Genomic DNA, 24,841 nt, shown 5'->3' with positions numbered 1-24,841 from the left:
ACGTCATGCGGATGGAAAGTTGTGTCCGCTGGCGCTGATTAGAGACCAAAGTCCAGAGAAAGATGCATGAAGAGGATGACAGCGCTGCCAATGCCAGCAGGAATTCGCGGATCCTGGCGACCAAGTCTTTCGATGTGGCCGACTGCGATGGCACGAAGGAGCAGAATCCCAAATTATGCGGCTACCTGAATAAACTGACAGGGAAAGGGCCCCTGAGAGGCTTCAAAACGCGCTGGTTTGTGTTCGACCCCAGGAAATGTTACTTGTATTACTTTAAGACTCCTCAAGACGCCCTTCCACTGGGGCACATTGAGATCGCCGATGCTTGTTTCAGCTATGATATGGAGGTTGAAGAGGGGCTTTTTGAGATCCACACCGAGGGGAAGGAGTTCCTCCTGAAGGTATGTAGATCTTAAACATCTGCCTGTGCTAATAGGAGTCAGTGTTTCATTATATTAAGATTAATAGCACTGAATTTATTCACTTAATTATGAAAGACTATTTTTTTAATGCACTTTAACGGTGTGAAGTGACTGTGAGAAAGTTGCTATTGCAACAAGTGGTTACTGACCATCCTTATGGTCCCTTTAAAAGTAACCTAAACAAACATCCATGATATATTAAAGGGAAAATATTGCATATCATGCATAAATATATACACAACATGTATAATGCATCCTATATAAAGCTATGCATTCATGATTTTCCTATATTTATGTAAGGATACATGTATAGAAAAGGAATATTTTACACAAAGCACACTGGCTTAGTCATTCAGCTGTTGTCAGGAAACAATATAACATGCTGGACTCATCAGTGTTATAAACATCTTTCCTCATGACTGGAGAATGCAGGACTATAACACAAGATTGTTCTTGTAATTGTGCAGTCTTTGTGAGCTCTGCTGCAACAGTTTGGTCTTCTCGCTGGACATGGAAAGCAGTTTATGATCTGAATCTGTTCAGTATTGCATCAGGATGCTGATTTCTTAACTTGAATAACACTGTCTCTTGGTTTCACTGCGGTGTAACTGTTTGTTATCAGGAAGGTTTGTTTGAAGGAAATGTCTTCAGTGTAACAGATCTGAGATGGCACAGGTCCCAGCATGCCTGTATACTGACTGAAAATGAGAATATGAATAGATGAGAATAATACTGAAGATGCTAATATTTTGTTGCTTATTAATTTATTCAAAACTGTATTAAAATATGCAATGCACGTGCATTTATTGACTTGAATGCCTGTTTTATGATGAGCATGTTTTTAGTCTCTGAATTCAAATGTATTTTGTGCTGCCAAATGATTAATCACTATTAATCGCATCCAAAATAAGTTTGTTTATAAATTTGTGTGTACTCTGTGTATATTTATTATGTATGTATAAATACACACACACACACATGTATTTATTTAAGAAATATTTACATGTATATTTATATAATAAATATTTTATATATATAAATATAATATATTTTTGTTGAATATTTACATTCGTGTGTGTATTTATATATACATATACACACATATATTATGTAAACAAACTTATTTTGGATGTGATTAATCATTTGACAGCACTAATTTTAATATGTACATAAATATACAGTATGTGGTAATAAAACTGTTCTGATATCATAATGAAAAAATAAATGCCTCATTAAAAGGAATTCCTGAAAAGACAACCTTAAGTTGTTTGCAATAATCAATAAAGAAAAAAACAAAAACAAAACTACTTTACTGCAAATATTTTATTTACTAATAATATTTGCAAAATTTCTTCAAACCAAAGTCATGCAGTGTAACCAACATGCAAAAAATACATAATACAAAAATACATATATTAATAAAACATGAACCCAATGGTTTATTAAAATTTCAGAAGATTTTGACAAGGCGACGTTAATTTAAAAATGTCATGTGGTGCGACTCCCCAAAATTGTAATGATATTTATGAATTAATAATTCATAATATTTGTAAACAATTTTTTGACACCAAAAAATATTGTGAAAAACATTTTTGAAAATATTAGGATGTATACATTTGCACGTATTCAAGATTTAAGGAAAATGTTACACCATGTGACATGTTTAGAGGCATTAAATTTGAAACTTTTCTTGAAAATGTTATCAAAGACTTTCAAAGTAAGTAAATTCTTGCCTTTGACAATTTATTAGTGTTTTTCTGTTTGTAAGTGTGTGTTGATTCTCAGAGTTAAAGAGCAACTTCATCACCAAACTGTAAACTGGAACTGAGAACGAAACAAGCATGATTATTCTCAAAGGGGACAGTCACATTCACACCTGACCCTGTTCCTCCCAAGACTGCTGTTATACCACAAAACAACAAGCAAAAATAGAGCCTAGGTTTCACAGTGCGTTTTTTTTCCCTTTCTGTGTGCAGGCGCCCAACAGGCAGATGATGCATTACTGGCTGCAACAGTTACAGCAGAAACGATGGGAGTTCTGCAACATGTCTGGCCACAGAGACAGCTGGTGTTCCCCCACCCCGTTTCATCCACATACCGGCCTGGTGGCTAAAGATGCAGGTGAGATATATGGAGAAGTGAGAAGGCTGTGACAAATACACAATGCATTGAAAGAAAGAAAGATACAAATCTGTTTTTGATCATGTCCTCTATTCATATGTGGAATTTTTGATGTCAACCTGTAGTTAGTTTGCTACTAATCATGTGAGGTGAGTCAAAAGTCATAAATGCACATGATTCCTCAGTCAGTGTGACACTGTTTTACATATTTTCCAGAAAGCGTGTGTGTAAATATAGACATAGAAAGTTATTGTGTATCTGTGAGTACATACAGTACTAGGGCTGGTTATTGACACACATTTCACGGTTCAAAGCAATTTCAATTCACAAGCTATCAACTCAATATTTATTCAATTCACGTAGAGTTCATGTCAGTTTTTCTCAAGGAAAAAGTCTTTCAAGTAATTCTGTAAACTATAACCCTGTCAGTTGGTACATTACTAATATTAAAGGTTACGAAATTAACAACTGATTTGTAGACAGATGTTTAAATTGCACATAACAATAAAGTTATATCTTTTTAATGATGTTTCTAATCCAATTCGTTGTTGAATTATAAACAAAGTTGGCTGTTATAACTTTTCATGATGGATTTATTCAAACATACAGTGGTGTGAAAAAGTGCTTGCCCCCCTTCCTGATTTTTTTTTTTTTTTTTGCATGTTTGTCACACTTTAATGTTTCAGATCATCAAACAAATTTAAATAGGAAACAAAGATAACACAAGTAAACACAACATTCAGTTTTTAAATGAAGGTTTTTATTCTGAAGGGAAAACAAAATCCAAACTCACATGGCCCAGTGTGAAAAAGTGCTTGCCCCCTAAACCTAATAACTGGTTTGGCCACCCTTAGCAGCAACAACTGCAATCAAGCGTTTGCGATAACTTGCAATGAGTCTGTTACAGCTCTGTGGAGGAATTTTGGCTCACTCATCCTTGCAGAATTGTTTTAATTCAGCCACATTGGAAGGTTTTCGAGCACCAAACGCCTTTTTAACCCTCAGGGGTCTGAGGATTTTTGGGGCCGTGGAGAAGTTTTGACATGCCCTGACATTTGTGCTTTTTTCAGTTGTTCATAAACATATTAATGGAAAAAGTGTCATTACACTGTATTCAGCACAAACTAGGCTACAATAATATGTGAGGAACATGTATGTGCATGTTTGTGTTTTTGAAGGAATAACGTTTATGCGTGGTTATTGAAAACACAAAAAACTTAAGTCACTGAAATAAGGCCAAAAAATATATATTAAATATTTGTTCACAAGACTTCTGGGTATTTGAGGTTGTAGACTAGAGTTTTTGCATCAAAATGAGGTAAAAATTATGCTGCCTGCTTGTTCATATAAAACAATAGAGAGATTTAAATTTTCTAAAATTTAGAGTTTTAAAGATTTAAATTTTCTTTGGTCAAGAAACACAGTATGCATGGAGGTGTGAATCCTCATGTATAATGGGTGATTCTCACCTGAGAAGACAAAAGAATTGAATAAAGAGCTCTAATGAGCTGCATAAATAATGAGCTCTTTCAGTTAGGTAGGCTGTGAAAAAAACTGTGAGACATTGATCATGTCTCAAGCTCATGGTGTATATCAAACATACAGAAAAAACAGCAACACTGTGAAATATTATTAAAATTTAAAATAATGGTATTCTATTATATTCTTTAAAATATAATGTATTTCTGTGATGCAAAGTGTCTGAACAATTATGTTACCTCTATGGCATTTCATAAGCATGCACATTTGGAGAAATATTGATGGATTCTCATATGTTTGTCAATTTTCTATACAGAGGAGTAATATTCAGGATTTATTGTCATTACTATGAGTGCTGGATACTGTGTTTACAGTTCATACTTGCAGCCGGAGGGCGCTCTGTACACCTTTTGTCCACAAATGCCTGAGCACTGAAGAAGAATAGGCAATCCAGGAAATAACTGAACTAACAGAGGCCAGAGATCGCTAACTATGGCTATTCAAAACACTTTTCAAGACAATAAATACACGATTGAGACGATGAATGCATGTATTGACTGAATTTGCGTCTGAATAGCGCTGACTCCGTGGGCGTGGCCGCATTAGCGGATAATGAGCTGAATCACGGACTTCTGACATGGCTCTCTTTTCATACAGATTACATAAACACAGAATGTTTGTTTTCGATTTGACTTACACGATTTAAAACCTGACATTTCAACGTTTTTTTAGACACAAGTCTAATTTTTTTGTGATTAGTATTCATTAAGTTACAGTTCATTTTCTGAGAACTATCAGATTGGACTTCGTTCAGAGGGAGACGAGAGATCACGCATCATGTTTGTTTTCTTTATTTTACAAAAAGCACAACATTTTGTTTTTACACACAAATAAAAGAAAATATTCCACAGATTAAAATGGTGTATAGCTCTTAATTGTATGTGCAACATTGACAGAGTATTTTGAGTCTTTCACACTGGTTAGAAAAAAAATGCAGTGATCACGCCGGCGTGACCGCCGACCCCAGAGTGTTAAGGTCATGCCACAGCATCTCAATAGGATTGAGGTCAGGACTTTGACTAGGCCACTCCAAAGTCTTCATTTTGTTTTTCTTCAGCCATTCAGAGGTGGACTTGCTGGTGTGTTTTGGATCATTGTCCTGCTGCAGAACCCAAGTTCGCTTCAGCTTGAGGTCACAAACAGATGGCCTGACATTGTCCTTCAGGATTTTTTTGGTAGACAGCAGAATTCATTGTTCCATTTATCACAGCAAGTCTTCTAGGTCCTGAAGCAGCAAAATAGTGTTTTCTGGCAAAACTGAGATGAGCCTTTATGTTATTTTTGCTCAGCAGCAGTTTTCGTCTTGGAACTCTGCCATGCAGGCCGTTTTTTTTCACACTGGGCCATGTGGGTTTGGATTTTTTCCCTTCATAATAAAAACCTTCATTTAAAAACTGCATGTTGTGTTTACTTGGGTTATCTTTGATTCATATTTAAATTTGTTTGATGATCTGAAACATTAAAGTGTAAAAAAAATGCAAAAAAATGAAAAATCAGGAAGGGGCAAACACTTTTTCACACCACTGTACATTGTTCTGATGAAGAGGTTAAGCAAAAATATGATAATAAAGAATATATTTAGCAAAATGCTCTTCTCTAGAGGTCATATTTCTAGTTAACTGTTGAGCTATGGTTATTAGCAATGCCAGTTAATTACTTGAGACATGATTAATTTCAGTAAGTTGTACTGCATATTTCAACATACCTTCTGATGTTCATTCATGTTTATTTCATGCTATAAATAGTAGTAAAGTGGATGAGATGATGGGATCACTTGCACTCTGCACTGCAACAGTGATTTGTCATGCCAAATATATAGTGAAAATTTCTTTACGCATCATCTGAAAACAGCACAGACTACATTCTTGGGATTTAAGAATTGATATTGGAACATCAAAATGAGAATCAATTAAAATGCAAAATAAATATTTTCAACCGAGCCCTAAAAACTGCATGTCAAACGTCAGTACATACTTAGTCTCAGTATCAGATGTCACAGATGCCCAATCCTAACCTACATAAATTGTATAAAGTAATCAAATGTATATATATACAAAAAACACTGTATCTTCACTGTGTAAATTAAATGTACATTTATTCTTATTAAAGTGAGACAAAAGTGATTCAGTCAAGAGCATTGAGAGATTTTTTTTCCCCTCTTTTGTTGTTTTATTAACATTAATGACACAGATGACAGCAGGTTTATTAGGCTGCTGTAACTTTAAGACCAGATGCACGGATCCAATATACTGTTACACATGTGATTTCTTTCTCAACAGTTTACGTTCACTTAAGACATAAGGAGTTAAGGAGGACACTTTCAAAGGCTAGCATTTTGACACATAAGTACATGTATTTCAGACAGTGCGTGAATATAGTAAAATGAGTTCTCTTTGGCAGTTTATTGCATTTCAACGGTTTAAAATCACTTGTTTTTAACCTGCAATGCTTAAAGGGTTAGTTCACCCAAACATTTCTGTCATTAATTACTCACCCTCACATTCAAAACCAGCAAGACCTTCATTAGCCCTTCGGAACACAAATTAAGATAGTTTCGATGTTCAGATGTGTGTATGTCCAAACGCTGACTCATTATTAGCCGGCTCCTGTGTTAAAAAAAAAATAAATAAAAATTATCTAAAGTCTTATGTTCAAATTGCACAAAATTTAGTATTGTATACACATATTAACTGTACTTAGAAATTAATGTTGGTTTAGAACTAAAATTTTAGTTGAAATTACAATAAATAAATGAATGAATAAATAAAGTCGGACAGAATTTAGTAGTTAAAGCAGCCAACAAAGAGATTTTAGTAAAGAAAGAAATTATTGAAGTTGTCTATCGATTTCTCTTTCCTTTTAATGAGGGACTATAAATGGTTCTTTAAAGCCCCAGACAGTTTTGTGGTTTCTGGTCTGAGAATGGCTGTAGCATTTAGCATTATTTCAGAAGTTGAAAAGGCAGAACCAAAACAAAAAGCCAGCGTGCTTCCTTCTTATTAGTGTGACTTTGCAAATCATTCCTTTTTAATGAACAGAAAAAATACACCTGTGAATTTCTCTCTGCCTTATTCATTGAATTCAGTTGATCAGCATAGATGTTACTGACCTTTGTAATGTCATTTGTTTAAATATTCTGCATGATTTCACATGCAAAGAACATTCAGGAATGTTTCAGCGAAATGATAGTGAAGTAGAGCTCATGATAGTCTAGGTATCACAGTAACATTTGTTACAGTTAATGGGAGTACTGCTATATTTAGAACTGTATAGTAAAAGTAGAACTGTATATTAACTGTAGAACTGTATATTAGCCAGCAACAATATTTATTACAGAGTCAAAGCCTATTTTATGTAGTGGTTTTTAATTCTTCCTGACTGGATTTTTATTATTTGAAGAGCTAAGTATATAAAAGAAAGATTTAGTGGGGTCTTTTTAAACAAAGTACCAATGTTGCAAAAGTTCTGTCATTTATTCGATATTATTTACAGTCAAACCAAAAATTATTTGGATATTTTTGATATTTTTAATATATTTTTACTAGCGGGTGCAGGACACTATAGTTAATTTATGTAAGTGAGGATAGCAAAATAAACTGACATATTTTACGCCAAAAAAAAAAAAAAAAAAAAAAAAATACCGTGGACTTCCAGTAAAATTAATAAAAATTTGGGAACAAACATGATTCAGACACTTTGACCTGACCATGTTTTGCTTGAGTGTTTACAGTTTAACTCTGAGATCTTGTCATGTTTTATTACCATTTTTTTAAACTATAGCAAATAAACTTAAAATAAATAAAAAAAAATACATTTTGGTTTGACTGTATTTACAGTACATAAATATTTGCTTAAATGCATATTCTGGCAATATATAGCTATATACATAAATATGTCATAAATATATATTGGAATATACTTACGGTAACAGGGTTGATATTTTAGAGTTTTAGACATTACTAACCTTGTGCATGGCACTACAAGATGCTTATTAAAAAGATAATTTATTTCTGATATTTCTATAAATATCTGCTGTGCAATAATCAATTATTTGCTGTACAAAAATATAGTAACAGGGTTGATCATTTAAGATTGTGGACGAAAATCTGAAACATAGTTATTAACAACTGTATTAAAAAATAAGACATTTTTGTGCTTGCAGAGTACACTTCCTAAAAAAATGATGATGTAATTTTGACAAATTTATACAACTGTGTATTGACTGTAGAGAAGGGAGATTTAATGGTAACAGGGTTGCATAATTTGGGGAAATAACTTTTCATTTATTTTTAAAAATGCATTATGTAAATACAATGTAATGTACAGGGAAAAAAAGCATATTTGTGCAATGTGCATACAACAAATTATCAACCCTGTTACCATTGTTAGTGTTGATTAAAAAAAATTAGAATTAGTTCCATCGAATGATGTGACTTGAAAAATCCCTGTACTAGCACATATTAAAAATTGTATTATTTTTGATAAAATAATTGTTAATAATTAAGGCTGCACAGCGATAAATCGCGATTAATCGTTTGCAAAATAAAAGTCTGCGTTACGTAATATATGTGTGTGTTCTGTGTATAATAATTATGTATATATAAATACGTGCACATACATGTATATATATTTAAGAAAAAATATATATTTATATATAAAATATTTATATTTATATGCAATATAAAATATATATAAATATGTATATTTATTTATACATGTATATATTTCTTAAATGTATACATGTATGTGCATGTATTTATATATACATAATTATTATACACAGAACACACACATATATTACATAACACAGACTTTTATTTTGCAAACGATTAATCGCGATTAATCGTTGTGCAGCCCTGATTAATAATGTTTACTAAAGTCATTGTAGAATGACATAAACTACTTATTCCTCTGTAGTGCAAACTGACTAATGTGTGAAACAAGGACACATATTGGATTGAACAATGACATTAAGAAAGGTGCTAGACTGTGACGGTTGATATACGCAAATGAACACTGATGACTCAAACGGTGACTGTGTTGTTTTTAGAAGCAATGTTCAACGAAAAGCCCAACGAGACCATGGAAAGTGTTCGGAGTGACTTTGCTTTGGAGATGGACAATGATGGGCTGGTCGGGCACCAGTCGGCACGTAACCCGGTGGCACAACCTACTGCAGCTCTCAACTCCCTCCGACACTGGGGCTCTGAGCTCAGGTAGGAACCTGGGAGACTTGCACTAGAATGGATGTTTATTGTTATTGGATGTGAAATTTAGGTTAAAATTGAAGTGTATTTAAAACGGAAACGGAAGAATTTTCCACTTTTAATAGTCTTCATTTATGCATTTATAATTATAAATTGGAAAGTGACTGTACATTTGTACCTTAATTTAGAATTGTTCATATTTAACTACTTTGCTGACTGTTGTCATCTGTGAACTCTTCTTCAAACTTTCCGAAAGACTTTGGATCTGTTTAGATGACGTAATACTGAAGCCAGCCAAAGGATTTAATCTGGATTTCAGCACAGATAAACAAACCAAACTAGCTGGAAATGCTTCAGCAGCTCTGTGTTAGATTTAAAGAGTCTGGGAATAGAATACTTTGACCCCTTATGCAAATAAAAGAAGAGTTATAAATGTCATGTGAGATGGTTTATAAAATTATCCCAAAACATGCTGACAGCCAGACAAATGTACCAAATATGCCTATGAATACATGTTCAAGTGGAATTTCTTCTCAAGGTTTGGAAAAAACCTTTGCTATGTAACTCAAATTAACATTTGACATCAGCCGTAGCAAGTTCAATGGCAATATGCTGTGGTTGAGTCATTACTTTTACAAATTACATGAATTTTGCTCCTCCTTACTACATTATATTAAAACAATGTGCTTTTTCATTCCTTGTACCGTCTATCAGAAATAGCATGTCTCATCTGCGGCCCAGCCGAGGAGGAGAGAACAGACGCAGTGTGTTTTACACAGCCAGCAGTGAGGACTGGGAGATGGTGGATCCTCCAGGCAAAGACACACCAGAGCACAAATCCCCACCAGACAGCCAGCGCCGGGAGAGCCCATCTCACTTTCAAAGATGTAAGATCATAATTCAGAGATTTAACTTAATAAAAAAGCACAAATTATTAAATTGAATGGTCAACACCTTTAAAACTCTGTCTTGTCACTCCCGACTGTCCACAGACTCCATTGGCTCAGCGTTCACATTTGATTTCCGCAACCCGTCGAGAATGAAACGGCCCTTTCACGTGGGCTCTGGCAAAGCCAACCGCAGCGCCGAGAGCTCGCCGGTTGAGTGTAATGGGACCAAGACCTCCGAACTGCAGCTCCGCATTCAGAGCCAGCAGGAAGAAATCAACCGGTTGCAGGAGCAAGAGAACAACCTCAAAGAGGAGCTCGCCAGTCAGAAGGTACAATAGGAATCTGGTAGAGTTTTTTTTTTTTTTTTTTTTTTTTTTTTAAGCAGTTAGGACACTCGTAACTTTCATCTTTTTACTTTTATAGTGTGTCCTCGGTGGGCAGCGTTAGTATGAAATGCTTGTTTGCAATACCATTCTAAATCCCAACATTTTCCATAAATGTGATAATATAGTATTTGCTTGTGGAATTGCAGCCTGTAAAATGTGTCTACAATTGTTTATCTATGGTTAATTTTTTTTCAATGTTGTAGTTCCTCGTTCCTTGTAATGCTTATACATGGGGATTTCCCTTGTGCAAGTCAGTGTTTACACTATATCTGATGATTTGTAATTCAAAGCATTTTCTAATACCCACCAGAAAGCTTTGGTGCAGTAAATGTTTGCTTCTCCAGTTATGCATTTTTGTGTGCTTTTCTATAAAGGTGTTAGCAGATCTAAAACAAAGGCCTTGAGAACCACAAAATGGGTACTGTTATGTTTTTCCCTTTAGAGTTCCTCTTTGGCCCATAGATGTGCTTTTAACACATTAACAATTTTAAACAATGATTCTGTGTAACATAAATAAACAACATGTTCATTGTTCATTATTACTGATAACATTTTATTAACATGTTTGGGACTCCCCAAAAATGTGTATAATTACTCACTGAATTAGGTGTAACGAGACTGCTCCCTTAATGACTGGAAATAGTGTTATGTTTTATTAACAACTTAAAAACCATGCTGAGAATTGTTTATCAAACTAAAACTTGTTCCAGCCAACCAATCGAGCACTGGTTCTTTTTTCCTGAATACTCAACGTCTATTTGCAAGATTAGCCAGTGTACCTGTATTTCAGTTCCATGTCATATTTAAGGTTGAGACATTTCACCATGTGCAGACTCTATTTTTACAGGGCAAATTGAATGTTTGTACAGAATAATGATTAACTTTATTTGATCTCCATGTTTATTTTTTGTTATATCAGTGTTTTGGTGATAATTCACCAGTCCATGAAGATAAATGACATTTATTTGCTGAAGGTTATCAATACCTTTCTCCAAAATGATCTAATTACAAAACCAGACTGTTCTAGGGTCAGGATGTAGCATAAAGGACTCTATTTATACCGGACAAGCCCCCAACTTATTTTGACTCAAGTAAAGAATCCTAAGCTGCGTTTCACTGCAGGGACTTTACCTAGGAACTAGGGGCTTTGGAGTGGTACTCGGTGTGTTTTGACTGCAGGGACCAGGGTCTAAATGAAATTCCAGGTAAAAATGTTCCCCTCAGAAAGTCCCTGCTCACGAGGAAGTACTTTTTCAAAGTTAAGGAACTTTCAGCGGTGGGATTTTCTGTGCTGAACATGCTGATTGGTTGAGTTCACGCAGCATTTTGATTGATTGACTCCATGCAGCATTTTATTTCAAACACCATTTTTAAAAGTCTGTTGTGGTGCGTGCAGTAAGAGTTGTTTGCAATTCGAATCAACAGCCTCGTTTCACCAGAACAATTTGTCCCATGAGTTTTTTTCCCAGGTACTTTTCCCCCCATGTTGCTGTCTATGTTTCCCCTGCGGTCTAAAGTACTGTAAAGATAAGTCCAGTGACGTAGGACTGCGCGTGACTTTCCATAATAAAGTCTAAACCATCGGTCATATTTTTAAACTCCAATGTTGATTTGAATAGCAAACAACTCTTAATGCACGTACCGCAACAGACTTTTAAAAATGGTGGTTGAAATAAAATGCTGTGTGAACTCAACCAATCAGCATGTTCAGCAGCCAAGTCCTGAAGTTCCTGAACTTTGAAAAAGTACTACCTCACGAGCAGGGATGTTTTGAGGGGAGAACTTTATTTAGACCCTCGTTCCTGCGATCAAAACTCACTAATTACCACTCCAAAGTCCCTAGTTCCTGGGGAAAGTTCCTGCGGCGGAAACACGGCTATTAATGGAGTTTAAAAAATACGACTCATGGGCTGACAACAAGTTTCATGTTTTATTAAGCTTATATGCGGAGGACGAAATCCAGCGGGAACTAGAAAGTTGTGCGCAGTCCTACATCACCAGACTAATTTGCCTAAACTTCACAGTACTTTAGGGTGCGATGAAAACGTGGACAGCAACAGGTCTGGGGGAAAAGAAGTTCCTGGAAAAAAAAAGTTTCTGGGACAAATTGTCGTAGGTAATTTCAGTGGAAATGGGGTTCTAGGGTTTTTTTTTTTTTTTTTTTTTTTTTTTTTTTTTTCCAAGTGTTCTGAATTCCCTTGATTTATTTTTTTTTGTCCCAGACAAAAGTAAGAAGCAATGAATGAGTAATTAAGACAATCTGATGCGAAGACAAGGGCCCAATGTCTCAAACGGAGGTCTACATTTTCGTAACTGGTTCAAATGCAGGGGTAGCCAACTCTGCTCCTGGAGGGCTACCTTCCTGGAGACTTTGATCCAATTCTGCTTCAACAAATCTGCCTGTTATTTTCCAGGTCAGGTGTGTTTGATTAGAGTTGGAGCTAAACTCTGTGGGATGGTTGCCTTCCAGCAGCAGGGTAGGCTTCCCCTGTTCTAATGGATTACAGTAAACTTTGACCTCAGGAATTTAAAAGTTGATCAGTGACTATAAAGGATCCCCTTTTTGAATGATCATATCAGTTGGTGTGTGTGTTTGAGTAGCTTATCCAAGTAATTGATGGGTCACTGTGCTCTTTTGAACTATATCAGAGGCTTATTCACACAGTATTCCCTTCTACTAGGAGTTGGTTCGTCTTCTCCAACAAACACTACGTAGTTCCCAATGCAGCTGGCGTTCCACAGTGCCTCCTGGGAACATGGGAACGCAAAATCATAACCAAGATGAGACAGAGGTGGAGAAAGCCCTGGCAGAGAGGGACACCCAGATCAAAGATCTCTGTGGTCATATGGAGAGGCTAGCCTTGGAGAAGGAGAGTCTTCAACAGGAGTTGAAAGGCTTGAAGATCAAAATTGGTGAGATAAATGAACAACTGGGCATGCTCATGGAGACCATTCAGGCCAAGGACGAAGTCATCATGAAACTTTCCCAGCAGAGTGATGAAGGAGAAAGCCAGTCACCTGAATGCAACTCACCTAGTGCAACTAGGGAACAACAAGAGTTGGTCACCCTGAAGGTAGTACAAGAACACTGTTATGTGTACTTTCCCAATCAGTAGATCTGAATGTGTTTGTGAGATTATTAATAGCTTAGTGTGAAATATATCTGACATTGGCAAGATTAAGGCATGTTCAGAAGTCCTTGACGTAAAGTTCAAGTCAAGTTTTGAGTGTTTGATCATAAGACCAATTCAAGTCTCAGATCCTTTTTGGTATCAGTTGTCCGTATAATGTAGGTTAGTTTCATGATAATCATGATGTTTGATGTGATGGTTAACTAATTAGTATATTAACATAGTAGGGGTTGGAATTGTTGGGTAACAAATGTTAAGCGTTTTCTCTATTTTTGAATCTACTACTGAAATGTTAAATAATGTTTAGATTTAGTCCTTTCAGTTGCTTGTCCAAGCTCAGTATAAGTACATACCTGTAGTTATGTTTGGTCTCTGTACATTATTTTTAGTGTCTTACATACAACCTTTTGGGTTTTTACACTTCTCCAGGACAGTCTTCAGGGTTACAAATCTCAAAATAACTTCTTGAACAAAGAAATTCTTGAGTTGACGGTCTTGAGAAGAAATGCTGAATCCAGAGAGAAAGCCCTAGAGGCAAAGGTATGTGACTTCAGCTACTCAAAATGCACACAAACCACCCTAAATGTTTTGTTTGCAGATTCTTTCTTATGTGCCATGTTAGCATTTCCTTTTCCTTTTCCCTAACATTCCATTATCCTTTGCAAGGTTGTCTGTACATGATTTTGTTTGCTAAAGGAATCATTTTTGTTCTTTGTGCTTTCTTTTCTCCTTTGTTGTGTGTTCTACAGTACACCAGTTTGGAGGCCAAGCTGTGTCAGGTGGAGAGTAAGTACCTGGTTCTACTACAGGAAGTGAAGACTCCTGTGTGCTCCTCCTCAGAGCAGACCCATAGTGGAGAAGTCATCACCCGCTTACTAGAAGATGCACTACAGGTGGAGAGCGCAGACCAGCAGGAGCACCCTATCCTCAAACCCAACGCTGTCAGGTATCATGACCCAACCTTCCCACCCATCCACCCACCTACCTACCTAACTAAACGTGTCAGTAACTGAAACCCAAGGTTAAGAATTTAAAGTGTCATGTCACAAAGAATAGCATTTTCCTTGGTGTTATATATACACATACTCAATGTTTACAATGCAAAGTTACCAAAGCATCTAAATAATTTATGCAAATTCTCCTGCAACAATTAGTTATTCAGAATTTGGCATGATAATGAAATCACAACCATGAAAAGGTTGACTGTACTTGTATATATATCAACATAAATTCCTTATATTCAGTAACTTGGCAGGGAATTGTTATTCATTTCATATGCAAAGAGTCCAGTCATAGCAGAGGTTTATTTACATATTGCAGTCTTAAAGGTACAGTAGTAACAAAATGCCAGTTTAATTGAAAGGGGCCAAGAGAAGGTAGAGATGATCATGTAAGAAGTACATTTTTTGGTACAAGAAACCTTGACTAACATTTCAAGTGGGAAATGATGATACAAATGTAAAGAATATGCCTCCTTTTAAACTTTCTGTTTCTAAAACAAACAGTACAACTAGCTTTGTCACCATAAGGTTTGAATTTTATTTTGTTTCTTTCTTTCATTATTGTGCTGCCACACTTCTGAAGAATCTTCAAACATGTTTGGTCATGTTTGTGTTTTTCAAATGCTACTTGTCTGCAGGAACAGGATGTTTTCTTGCTTCTACAAAAATGTCATTCTCTTCTTGCGTGGATCTATCCTTACACAAATTTAAAAATATTTTTTGGAAGTTTTGACAACTCGCCAACTACTAGATTGTTGTTTTACTAATCTCTGCTAGCTTGCTATTTAAATTAGGCTTTGTTACTTTGAATATTGTTGCCTCCTGTGTTACAAATTGTAAATATAACCAGTGATAATGTTATCTTTCCCATATAGTGAGTATGACATTTTTGGCTTCAAAACTGTCCCGGAAGAGGAGGATGAGGAGGAAAAACTTGAAGCAAAAAAGAGAGCGCTGGACCTGAAGTCCCTCTCCCTGACAGATCAGGAGACTTCAGTCAGAGTGAAGTGGGACAACTACCTGGCCATCACCATGAACAGAGAGATGGTTCGATCTCCAGAGCTGAAGGCGCTGATGCGAAACGGGGTGCCTCACATCCACCGATCCAAGGTGTGGAGCTGGTGCGTGAGCTTCCATGTGAAGAAGTTTCGTGACTGCCAGCCAAAAGACTATTATCAAAACCTTCTGTGCATGGCAAACGATAAACCCAACCCGGCCTGCAAGCAAATAGAGCTCGATCTTCTGCGGACTCTCCCTAACAACAAGCACTATGCCTCTCCTGACTCAGATGGCATCCAGAAACTCAGGAACGTGCTACTGGCTTTCTCATGGAGGAATCCAGATATCGGCTACTGCCAAGGCCTCAACAGGTAGCAGATACAAAGGATTCCATCAGCTCTTGTTATCCTTAAGGTTATCTATAAGCTAGTGTTCTCCACAACAATGACAAAATGTGACCAGTCACGGAAAGTAGGGACACAAGTCGGCATTTTGAGTTATTCACATATTCTGAAAGTGTACTCTCCAAGCTTTCCAACGATGTGTAACACATGGAAATCTGATAATATTTGGAGAAGTTGTGGCCATTTGAAGGTAGGCACTCAAAAAAGCTCAAAGGGCAGAAAATGACCTAAAGATTTTGCAGTTCTCGCCTGTTCTCACCTGCTGGGAGTGACAATAGGGCTCATTTACATCTCATTTAGATAAGCCATACCCCCTGTAAAGCTGCATGGTTGCATAGCAACGACAGATGCAACGGGAAAAATCGGACCGCATACTATTAATCATAAAGGATAATGTGCATTGTAAATGTCAGTAATTTATCTTTTTTGACATTAGAACTTTTTGAACAGGATTCTGTGATAACCGTATAGTCCTGGTTTAGACCTCAGTTAGTGGTTAGACCTGGTTTGAGTCAAAGGATTAAAAAAAATCCTGTACATTTAAACTCTTCAATAAATACTTTTACTTTTGACTTATAACGCACATTTTACGGCTACGGATACTTTATACTTTTACTTACGTAGGAATTTAATCTGATACATTTACTATTACATTAGTAAATCCTTGTTAAGAAGTAGTAACTGGCTAAAATTATTAGCGTCACATTCAATTCAAGAATAGTAATGTTTACATGAGCTAAGTCATTCACACCAGTCAATTCAAGCAGTTGAAGCGTTATTCAAATTAACATGCTAACATTACCATCTAAAAGCCCATTATAGTAATAGGTTTTTTTGGCAAGTGATACGATGCTAACGATTACAATTAAAACGACAGTCCTGAGCTAGCTAATAACAATAGACACATGAGATAACGTGTAGCCTACGTGTTCTTAGAATGAACACAAAACAACAAACTTTGATGTTTATGGAAACTCACCCCATAAGAAACAGAAAAGATCTTGTTGCCTCCAATGAAATAAGTTGTTCACGCACACTTTCTCTTTGTCGGGGTCTTCTTTGTGGATGTAACCATCTCCGAAGTTTGCACTATGCGTCTGTTTGCCTCTAAATGTCCAATAATTCGCATGTCCTGCCACTCTTTTTCCGCAGCTAAAGAATCCAGCCGTATGTTGTACTTTCAAACATTTTCGGTGTAACGGCCATGGTTCAGCTCGTCTGCGATATTCTTTGCGGCGTCCATCTTCATTAAATTTTGATATCAGCTAGAGCCGGCCAGAGCGCTGCATAAATAAGTAGCCACGCTTCCCTTGGAGGGCGGCGGCAATAACAAAAGAAACAAAACCTGGCGTATCCGATTCCAGTATGGAAATACAAACAAACATTGACACGCCCCTACTGCGAGATAGAATCTCTGAAAAACAAGCCGATTTCATCCTCAAAATGTACGCTTTTAAATATACCAATACTGCTATCTAAAACACGGAGATACTTCTTCATGATCTCAACTAACAGATTCTGCAAAAAAACGAAAATCACAAATTTTGAAGAAAAAAAAAAACGCTTCTTTCTCAGTTTGCTCAATAGTTGTGCTGCCGACTTGTGTCCCTGGTTTCCGTGACGGGTCACAAATGCGAATTTAGAAGATATAAGCATTCAAAACTCACTTCACCTCTCATTTCCTCCAATATGGATCAGTGATTTTGATGACATCACTCTGCACCTCACACTTTTCAACAGATTTTCTGTCCAATCAAATGCTCTCTAGAATCTGAAGCGTCCCGCCCCCTACATTAAAAATAGATGCTAAAGCTGCGGCTAAAATTGGTCACTTGCTTGCAAATTTACTATTTTCTTCATGTTAAATGGCACATAGTGCACTATATATAACTGAGGCTTTACCAAGTTCAACAGCTCTGGCCAAGCTGTGATCTAAATGAAACGCTATTGGCTATTTTAAAGCTGCTTGATATGTCATGCCTTGTCTTCGTGTTTCAGTGGAAATTAGGGCTGTCAAACGATTAATCACGATTAATCGCATACAAAATAAAAGTTTGAGTTTGCCTAATATATGTGGATGTACTGTGTGTAATTATTATGTATATATAAATACAAACACATATAAATATTTAAATATATTTGAGAAATATTTACAAGTATATTTATATTTTTATGTAATTTATATTATATATAAATAATTTTTTTGTACATAAATAACACATTTCTCTTAAATATATACATTAATTTGTGTGTATTTATATATGCATATTATTTACATATATTATGCAAACTCAAACTTTTATTTTGTATGCGATTAATAGTTTGACAGCCCTAGTGGAAATTACATTAACACATTGAATAATGCTGTGCATTTTAAGGCACTTCAGTGGGCCTTTAAATGTCTGTATCTGAAAAAGATTTCTGAATTTTGTTTTCTCTCTCAGGCTGGCAGCTATTGCTCTTCTGTATTTGGACCAAGAAGATGCTTTCTGGTGTCTCGTGGCCATTGTGGAGGTTTTCATGCCACGTGACTATTACACTAAAACACTGCTAGGCTCACAGGTACTGTTTCAAGATTGTTCACTCACTCACAGTCGTGAAAAATTCCCCAAAAACTCCCGCAAGGTTGTAAAATTGGAGCAGAGCTGGGGCTTGATGCATACTTTGCTGGATATGACTCATGAGCAGCAGGCTAACAGCACATCTTTTATTTTTTTGTCATCTGTCACAGTGACTTTCCATCGTCAAGACATTAGCATACTTGCAGAACAAACTTTACCACATTTTGGCCTTATACAACATTTCACGTTTTACCTAGGATTTACATTACTAACCACATGATCAGATACGTAGTGACTTGCTCATTGCTTTTCAGTTGAAACCATGTTATTGGCACACTCCTGTTTATGGCTTGTCATTGCTGACATGTGACTGCAATAGGGTCCAAAATAAAATATTTTAAATGGCTTGAATATAATATTTATATCATATATATTTGTATCCAGTTACAAAATCCTTTGGTTTATTGATTGTTTTTGACTGTATCTTGTTTTTGATGTAGGTAGATCAGCGAGTGTTTAAGGACCTGATGTACGAGAAGTTACCCAGGCTTCATGCTCATTTTGAGCACTATAAGGTAGACTTCTCCCTTATCACCTTCAACTGGTTCCTGGTTGTGTTTGTGGACAGCGTGGTCAGTGACATCCTCTTCAAGATCTGGGATGCTTTTCTCTATGAGGGACCCAAGGTATGAAGAATTAATGCGACTTGTTCCTTCAACATAGAATAATACCACACATCAGAATCAAACAGCTGTGCACGGACTATATACTAGGCCATATTTCCAACTAGTATTAAGATGCATTTTGGTCACAAGTAGAGGAGGGAGACACATACCCGTTCAAGGGGAGGGTTCTTGGGCAGTTAAATATATGGGCTTTTTCAGATCTTTCAATCTAATGGACAAAATAAGCTTTAGCAATTTACATATGAACATGGTCGAAGACGATGGAAAAACATATGGAGAGCAGCAGCTTTTGTTTGTGCTCTGGCAGCCTCAAGACCAGCCGAACGCTGTAAGTGTGTGTTAGAAATCAGGAATGGTGAGAGAACATTGTGATTTGATATGTTTTTCGTCTTCGAACCAAACTTGGGTCATTAGCTGATAAAGTTTAAATCCCATCTGGCTAGCGTGCTTCCCATAATGTTTATGCATTAGGTCAGTAGGTGGAGAGTAGAGAGTCTTTGCCAATATGAGCATTAACACTACAAAAACAATCTGTTCGAATGTGATTTTGACTACCTCTGGAAGTGGTTGAAAGTGGACAAGCTCAAAACATTTTAGACCCCGTTTAAAAGCATCTCAATACCAGGTGTAAACAGGGCCCTACAGATACCTCGAAGCCTAGTAAACATTACTCAGTTTATATAAAACAACAAAACCAGATGACATGAAACATGTACTGACAAACCTAAAATGAGCATTGTAAATCCTTAACTTAATGTATGACACTTAAAGAATTAGTTCACTTTCAAATTAAATTTTCCTGATCATTTACTCACCCCATGTCATCCAAGATGTTAATGTCTTTCTTTCTTCAGTCGAAAAGAAATGAAGGTTTTTGATGAAAACATTCCAGGATTATTCTCCTTATAGTGGACTTTAATGGAGCCCAAACGGTTGAAATTACAGTTTCATTGCAGCTTCAAAATGTTCTACACAATCCCAGATGAGGAATAAGGGTCTTATCTAGAGAAATCATCACTCATTTTCTAAAAACAAAACAAAACAAATAAAAACTTCTATACGTTTTAACAATAAATGCTTATCTTGAAGTAGCTCTCTTCTTCTTCTTCTCTTAGAATTGCGGTAGTGTAGACGCTGCTAAGTGTATAACTGCCCTCCACAGGTCAAAGTTTGAACTAATTGTTATATACTTGCACTAGCATATTGTATATGACAATTTAGTTCAAACTTTGACCTGTTGAGGGCAGTAATACACTTAGCAGCGTCTACACTGCCGCAATTCAGATAGAGAAGACGAGAGCTAGTTCAAGATGAGCATTTCTGGTTAAAACTTATAAAATTTGTAATTTTCTTTTTAGAAAATGAGCGACGTTATTTAAATGACCCTTATTTCTCATCTGGGATCGCTGTAAACTGTAATTTTGACCTTTAACCATTTGGGCTCCACTGAAGTCCACTATAAAGAGAATAATCCTGGAATGTTTTCATCAAAAACCATAGTTTCTTTTTGACTGAAAAAGAAAGACATGAACATCTTGGATGACATGGGGGTGAGTAAATTATCAGGAAATTTTAATTTGAAAGTGAACTAATCCTTTAATACAGATAATAATACTAATACTCACGTTTTTTTATTAATTTCCATGAGTCTGATTGTTTCAGTGTGACAGTTGTGCTCCATGATTGCTGACATTTTTTGACGTTTCTTTTTACCCTGCCAGATAATGTTCCGATTTGCTCTTGCGCTCTTCAAGTACAAAGAAGAGGAATTTCTAAAGCTCCAGGATCCCATGACCATTTTCAAGTACCTTCGGTACTTCACACGTACCATCTTGGATGCAAGGTGTGTATGATCATGAAAATACAATAATTGTGTGACTTTTTTATTATTATTTTTTTTTGTCAAAATATTGATTTTTATAATGACTTTGTTTATACATTTATTATTATATTATTTTTAATAATAAGTAGATAGATAAATAATATTTTAATTTGTGTTAATTTAATTATTATTATTATTTATTATTATTATTATTATTATTATTTTTATTTATAATATAAGAATGTTTAGAAATGTTTTGGAAACAATACAGTTGTAGTTTTGTGATTTGTTTATGTTGACATTTTGGATCAATTAGTTTGTTGATTAATTGTTTATTACTAATATATATCAACAACAAGGAACTGGAAATTGTTCAGAGATTTTAGTCCATATTAACCTGTAAGAATCACACAGTTGCTGCAGATTTGTCGGCTCCACATACCTGATGGGAATCTCTCGTTCCACCACATCCCAAAGCTGCTCTATTGGATTGAGATCTGGTGACTCTGGAGTCAGTTTCAGTATAGTGAACTCACTGTCATGTTCAAGAAACCAGTTTGAGATGATTTGAGCTTTGTGATATGGTGTGTTATCCTGCTGGAAGTAGCCATCAGAAGATGGTCCACTGTGGTCATAAAGGGATGGATATGGTCAGAAACAATACTCAGTTCGGCTGTGGAGTTTAAATGACGCTCAATTGGTACTAAGAGGCCAAAAGTGTGCCAAGAAAATATCCAACACACCATTAAACCACCACCTGCAGCCTGAACTGTTGATACTAGGCAGGATGGATCCATGATTTCATGTTGTTTACACCAAACACATGTCTGGTCATTCTTCTCTGACCTCTGGCATCAACAAGGCATTTTCATCCACAGAACTGCCGCTCACTGGATATTTTCTATCATTCAAACCATTCTCTGTAAAGCCCGGAACACACCAAGCCGACGGTCGGCCGTCAGGCAGTTTTTGTTCGTCGGCCGACTAAGTTTTCTCAGTGTGTTCGGCACCGTTGGCTGAAGTTGGTCCTTGTCGACTTTTTTTCAGCCGATTCGACATGTTGAATCGCTGTCTGAGCTCGTCGGTCAGTCGGGTCATTGATCTTTCTGATTGGCTGTTCAGCTACTGCCACTTGCTGGTACGGAAAAGCATTTCTTCTTACGCAGGCGCAGAACTGACGTGCTACTTGGCCGTCTGGTGTCGAGCGTTGGTTTGGGGTGTCAGGGCAACTTTGGACCCAGATGCTGCCGACGTGAGCCAACCCCGCAGTCTGCTTTCGTCACCACTAGTTCGTCGGTGTCGGCTTGATGTGTTCCAGGCTTAAACCCTGTAGATGGTTGTGTGTGAAAATCCCAGTAGATCAGCAATATCTAAAGTACTCAGACCAGCCTGTCTGGCATGAAGAATCATGCCACGTTCTCTTAAATCACATTTCTTCTTCATTCTGATGCTCGGTTGAACTTTTGAATCATCTTGACCATGTCTACATGTCTAAAATGTGTTGAGTTGCTGCCATGTGATTAGAAGCAGTTAAACAGTTGTACCCTAATAAAGTGGCCAGTGAGGGTGTATGTATTTATACACACACTTATTCTTTATCATAATTATTCGTGTTTCTTACAGGAAGTTGATGAGCATGGCCTTTGTGGACATGAACCCATTCCCATTGAGACAGATCCAGAACCGCCGCACATTCCACCTGGAGAAGGTCCGCCTGGAGCTCACCGAGCTGGAAGCCATCCGCCAGACCTTCCTGCGGGAGCGAGACAACACTCTGGATGGCCGCACACTCATCAGTGACGACGAGGAAGACAGCTGAACCACAGCCAATAAGGGAACAGACCTGAAAAGCATTAGCCAATCACAACGTGTCTTATTTTCAGTGTATTTCATTCAACAAACTGTGACTTCAAGAGACCAAAGAACAGTATTCCTTTTGATTAATCAAAAACGGATGCCTTTTTTCATTGTCTTTTAATTGACCAACATTTCTTCCATTTGTACATATTAACCAAAATCAGTATTAAAGTAACTATTTAGGTAGTGCTGGTGCAAGTGTCAAAATTCTGAGTCACTTGCATTATGCTGGACATATTACTAGACACCAACACTTTTTTTTTTCTTTCATTCGCACTTATTAAACCGTATCATTTGTTTACATACTATTGGTAATCCTAGCACATATTATACTGTATGATAATTTGATATAAATCAAATTCAGGTTTACAAGACTTGCCCTCTTTCTAAACATTCGGTACTGTTCATTCCCATTCTGAGTCATTTAAAGGGTTAGTTCACCCAAAAATAAAAATTGTGTCATTAATTACTCACCTTCATGTCGTTCCACACCCTTAAGACCTTCGTTCATCTTCAGAACACAAATTAAGATATTTTTGATAAAATCCAATGGCAAATCATTGACAGCAAGATAATTAACACTTTCAATGCCCAGAAAGCTACTAAAGACATATTTAAAACAGTTCATGTGACTACAGTGGTTCAACCTTAATGTTATGAAGCGACAAGAATACTTTTTGTGCGCCAAAAATTACAAAATAATGACTTTATTCAACAATATCTAGTGATGGGCGATTTCAAAACACTGCTTCATGAAGCTTTACGAATCTTTTGTTTCGAATCAGTGGTTCGGAGCGTTCAAACTGCCAAAGTCACGCCCCCCAGTGGTGAACCATTGAAATTTTGACACACTTACCATGTAACAAAGCCTTTTACTGAATTCACGTGACTTTCACGCGCCGAACCACTGATTCGTCGCTTCATAACATTAAGGTTGAACCACTGTAGTCACATGACCTGTTTTAAATATGTTTTTAGTTGCTTTCTGGGCATTGAAAGTGTTAATTGTCTTGATGGCAATGCAGGGCCATCGGATTTCATCAAAAATATCTTAATTTGTGTTCTGAAGATGAATGAAGGTGTAGAACAACATGAGGGTGAGTAATTAATGACACAATTTTCATTTTTGGGTTAATTCACTGTCCAATTGAGGCATGGAAACATGGCGAACACAATAATGTACATTTCACAAGATAGATCTTCCTGTCTGTTCATTGCCAAACCCTGCCATATCTCAGAATGACATCTTAAAGTGTTTCACAAGTATCAGCTCTTGTGTGTTTAGGTTCTAGAAGCACAATTTGCTGCAGTCTTATTGGTACTTTTAATTGTTTAGATACATTTGTTACACGTATGTTTTCTTTGTTTCTGTCCTCTTCAATTTTAAGTATTCTAACAATAATTTCCTGTTGTTATAGTTATCATTTTAGTCTAAAGTCCACAAAAAAAAGCTGCTTAAAAGGAAGATAATAATATGGAAAATGTGAACTATTTTTTTTTGTTTTTGTCAAAAGTTTCAAATATATGTTGTTGCTGAAATTCACTTAAAATCGAAAATGGAATAAGAATCCATAAGGGCCTGTATAATGAGGGAATGTTGATCTAAATCAGTAGCACTTTTCTTAATTTTCCATGTACAATTTGGCTTTGAAGTCAGCTTTTTTCACTTATGTATGCTTGGAAAAGCTTTTAAATATCAGAGCATGTACATCTACTTCACATTTAGTGCGGTTAATCTCTTTTCTGTGCCACTGCAGTGTGATATAATATGCATATTATACATTTTAACACCTGCTTGTTTGACTGCAAATGACA

General features: G+C 36.3%; 1 protein-coding gene across 2 annotated transcripts; it reads left to right on the top strand.

Moving 5' to 3' along the window:
• Positions 1-23,566, top strand: tbc1d2b (TBC1 domain family, member 2B). Of its 2 annotated transcripts, none has more exons than XM_067380086.1 (13): positions 1-401; positions 2,399-2,543; positions 9,136-9,298; positions 10,004-10,176; positions 10,282-10,508; positions 13,247-13,639; positions 14,126-14,236; positions 14,446-14,642; positions 15,573-16,067; positions 18,545-18,662; positions 19,162-19,347; positions 21,069-21,190; positions 22,793-23,566. In XM_067380086.1, exons 1-13 carry the CDS (start codon positions 63-65, stop codon positions 22,986-22,988), a joined length of 2,865 nt encoding a protein of 954 aa, XP_067236187.1. In that variant the 5' UTR covers positions 1-62; the 3' UTR covers positions 22,989-23,566. The 2 variants fall into 2 exon arrangements, with proteins under 2 accessions (XP_067236187.1, XP_067236186.1); XM_067380085.1 differs by having other exon boundaries at positions 9,133-9,298; positions 22,793-23,565.
• The last annotated feature ends 1,275 nt before the right edge of the window (positions 23,567-24,841 follow it).

Source organism: Chanodichthys erythropterus, chromosome 24 (genome assembly GCF_024489055.1).
Source record: "Chanodichthys erythropterus isolate Z2021 chromosome 24, ASM2448905v1, whole genome shotgun sequence".
Taxonomy (NCBI): domain Eukaryota; kingdom Metazoa; phylum Chordata; class Actinopteri; order Cypriniformes; family Xenocyprididae; genus Chanodichthys; species Chanodichthys erythropterus.
This window is presented reverse-complemented; position numbering and strand designations above follow the sequence as displayed.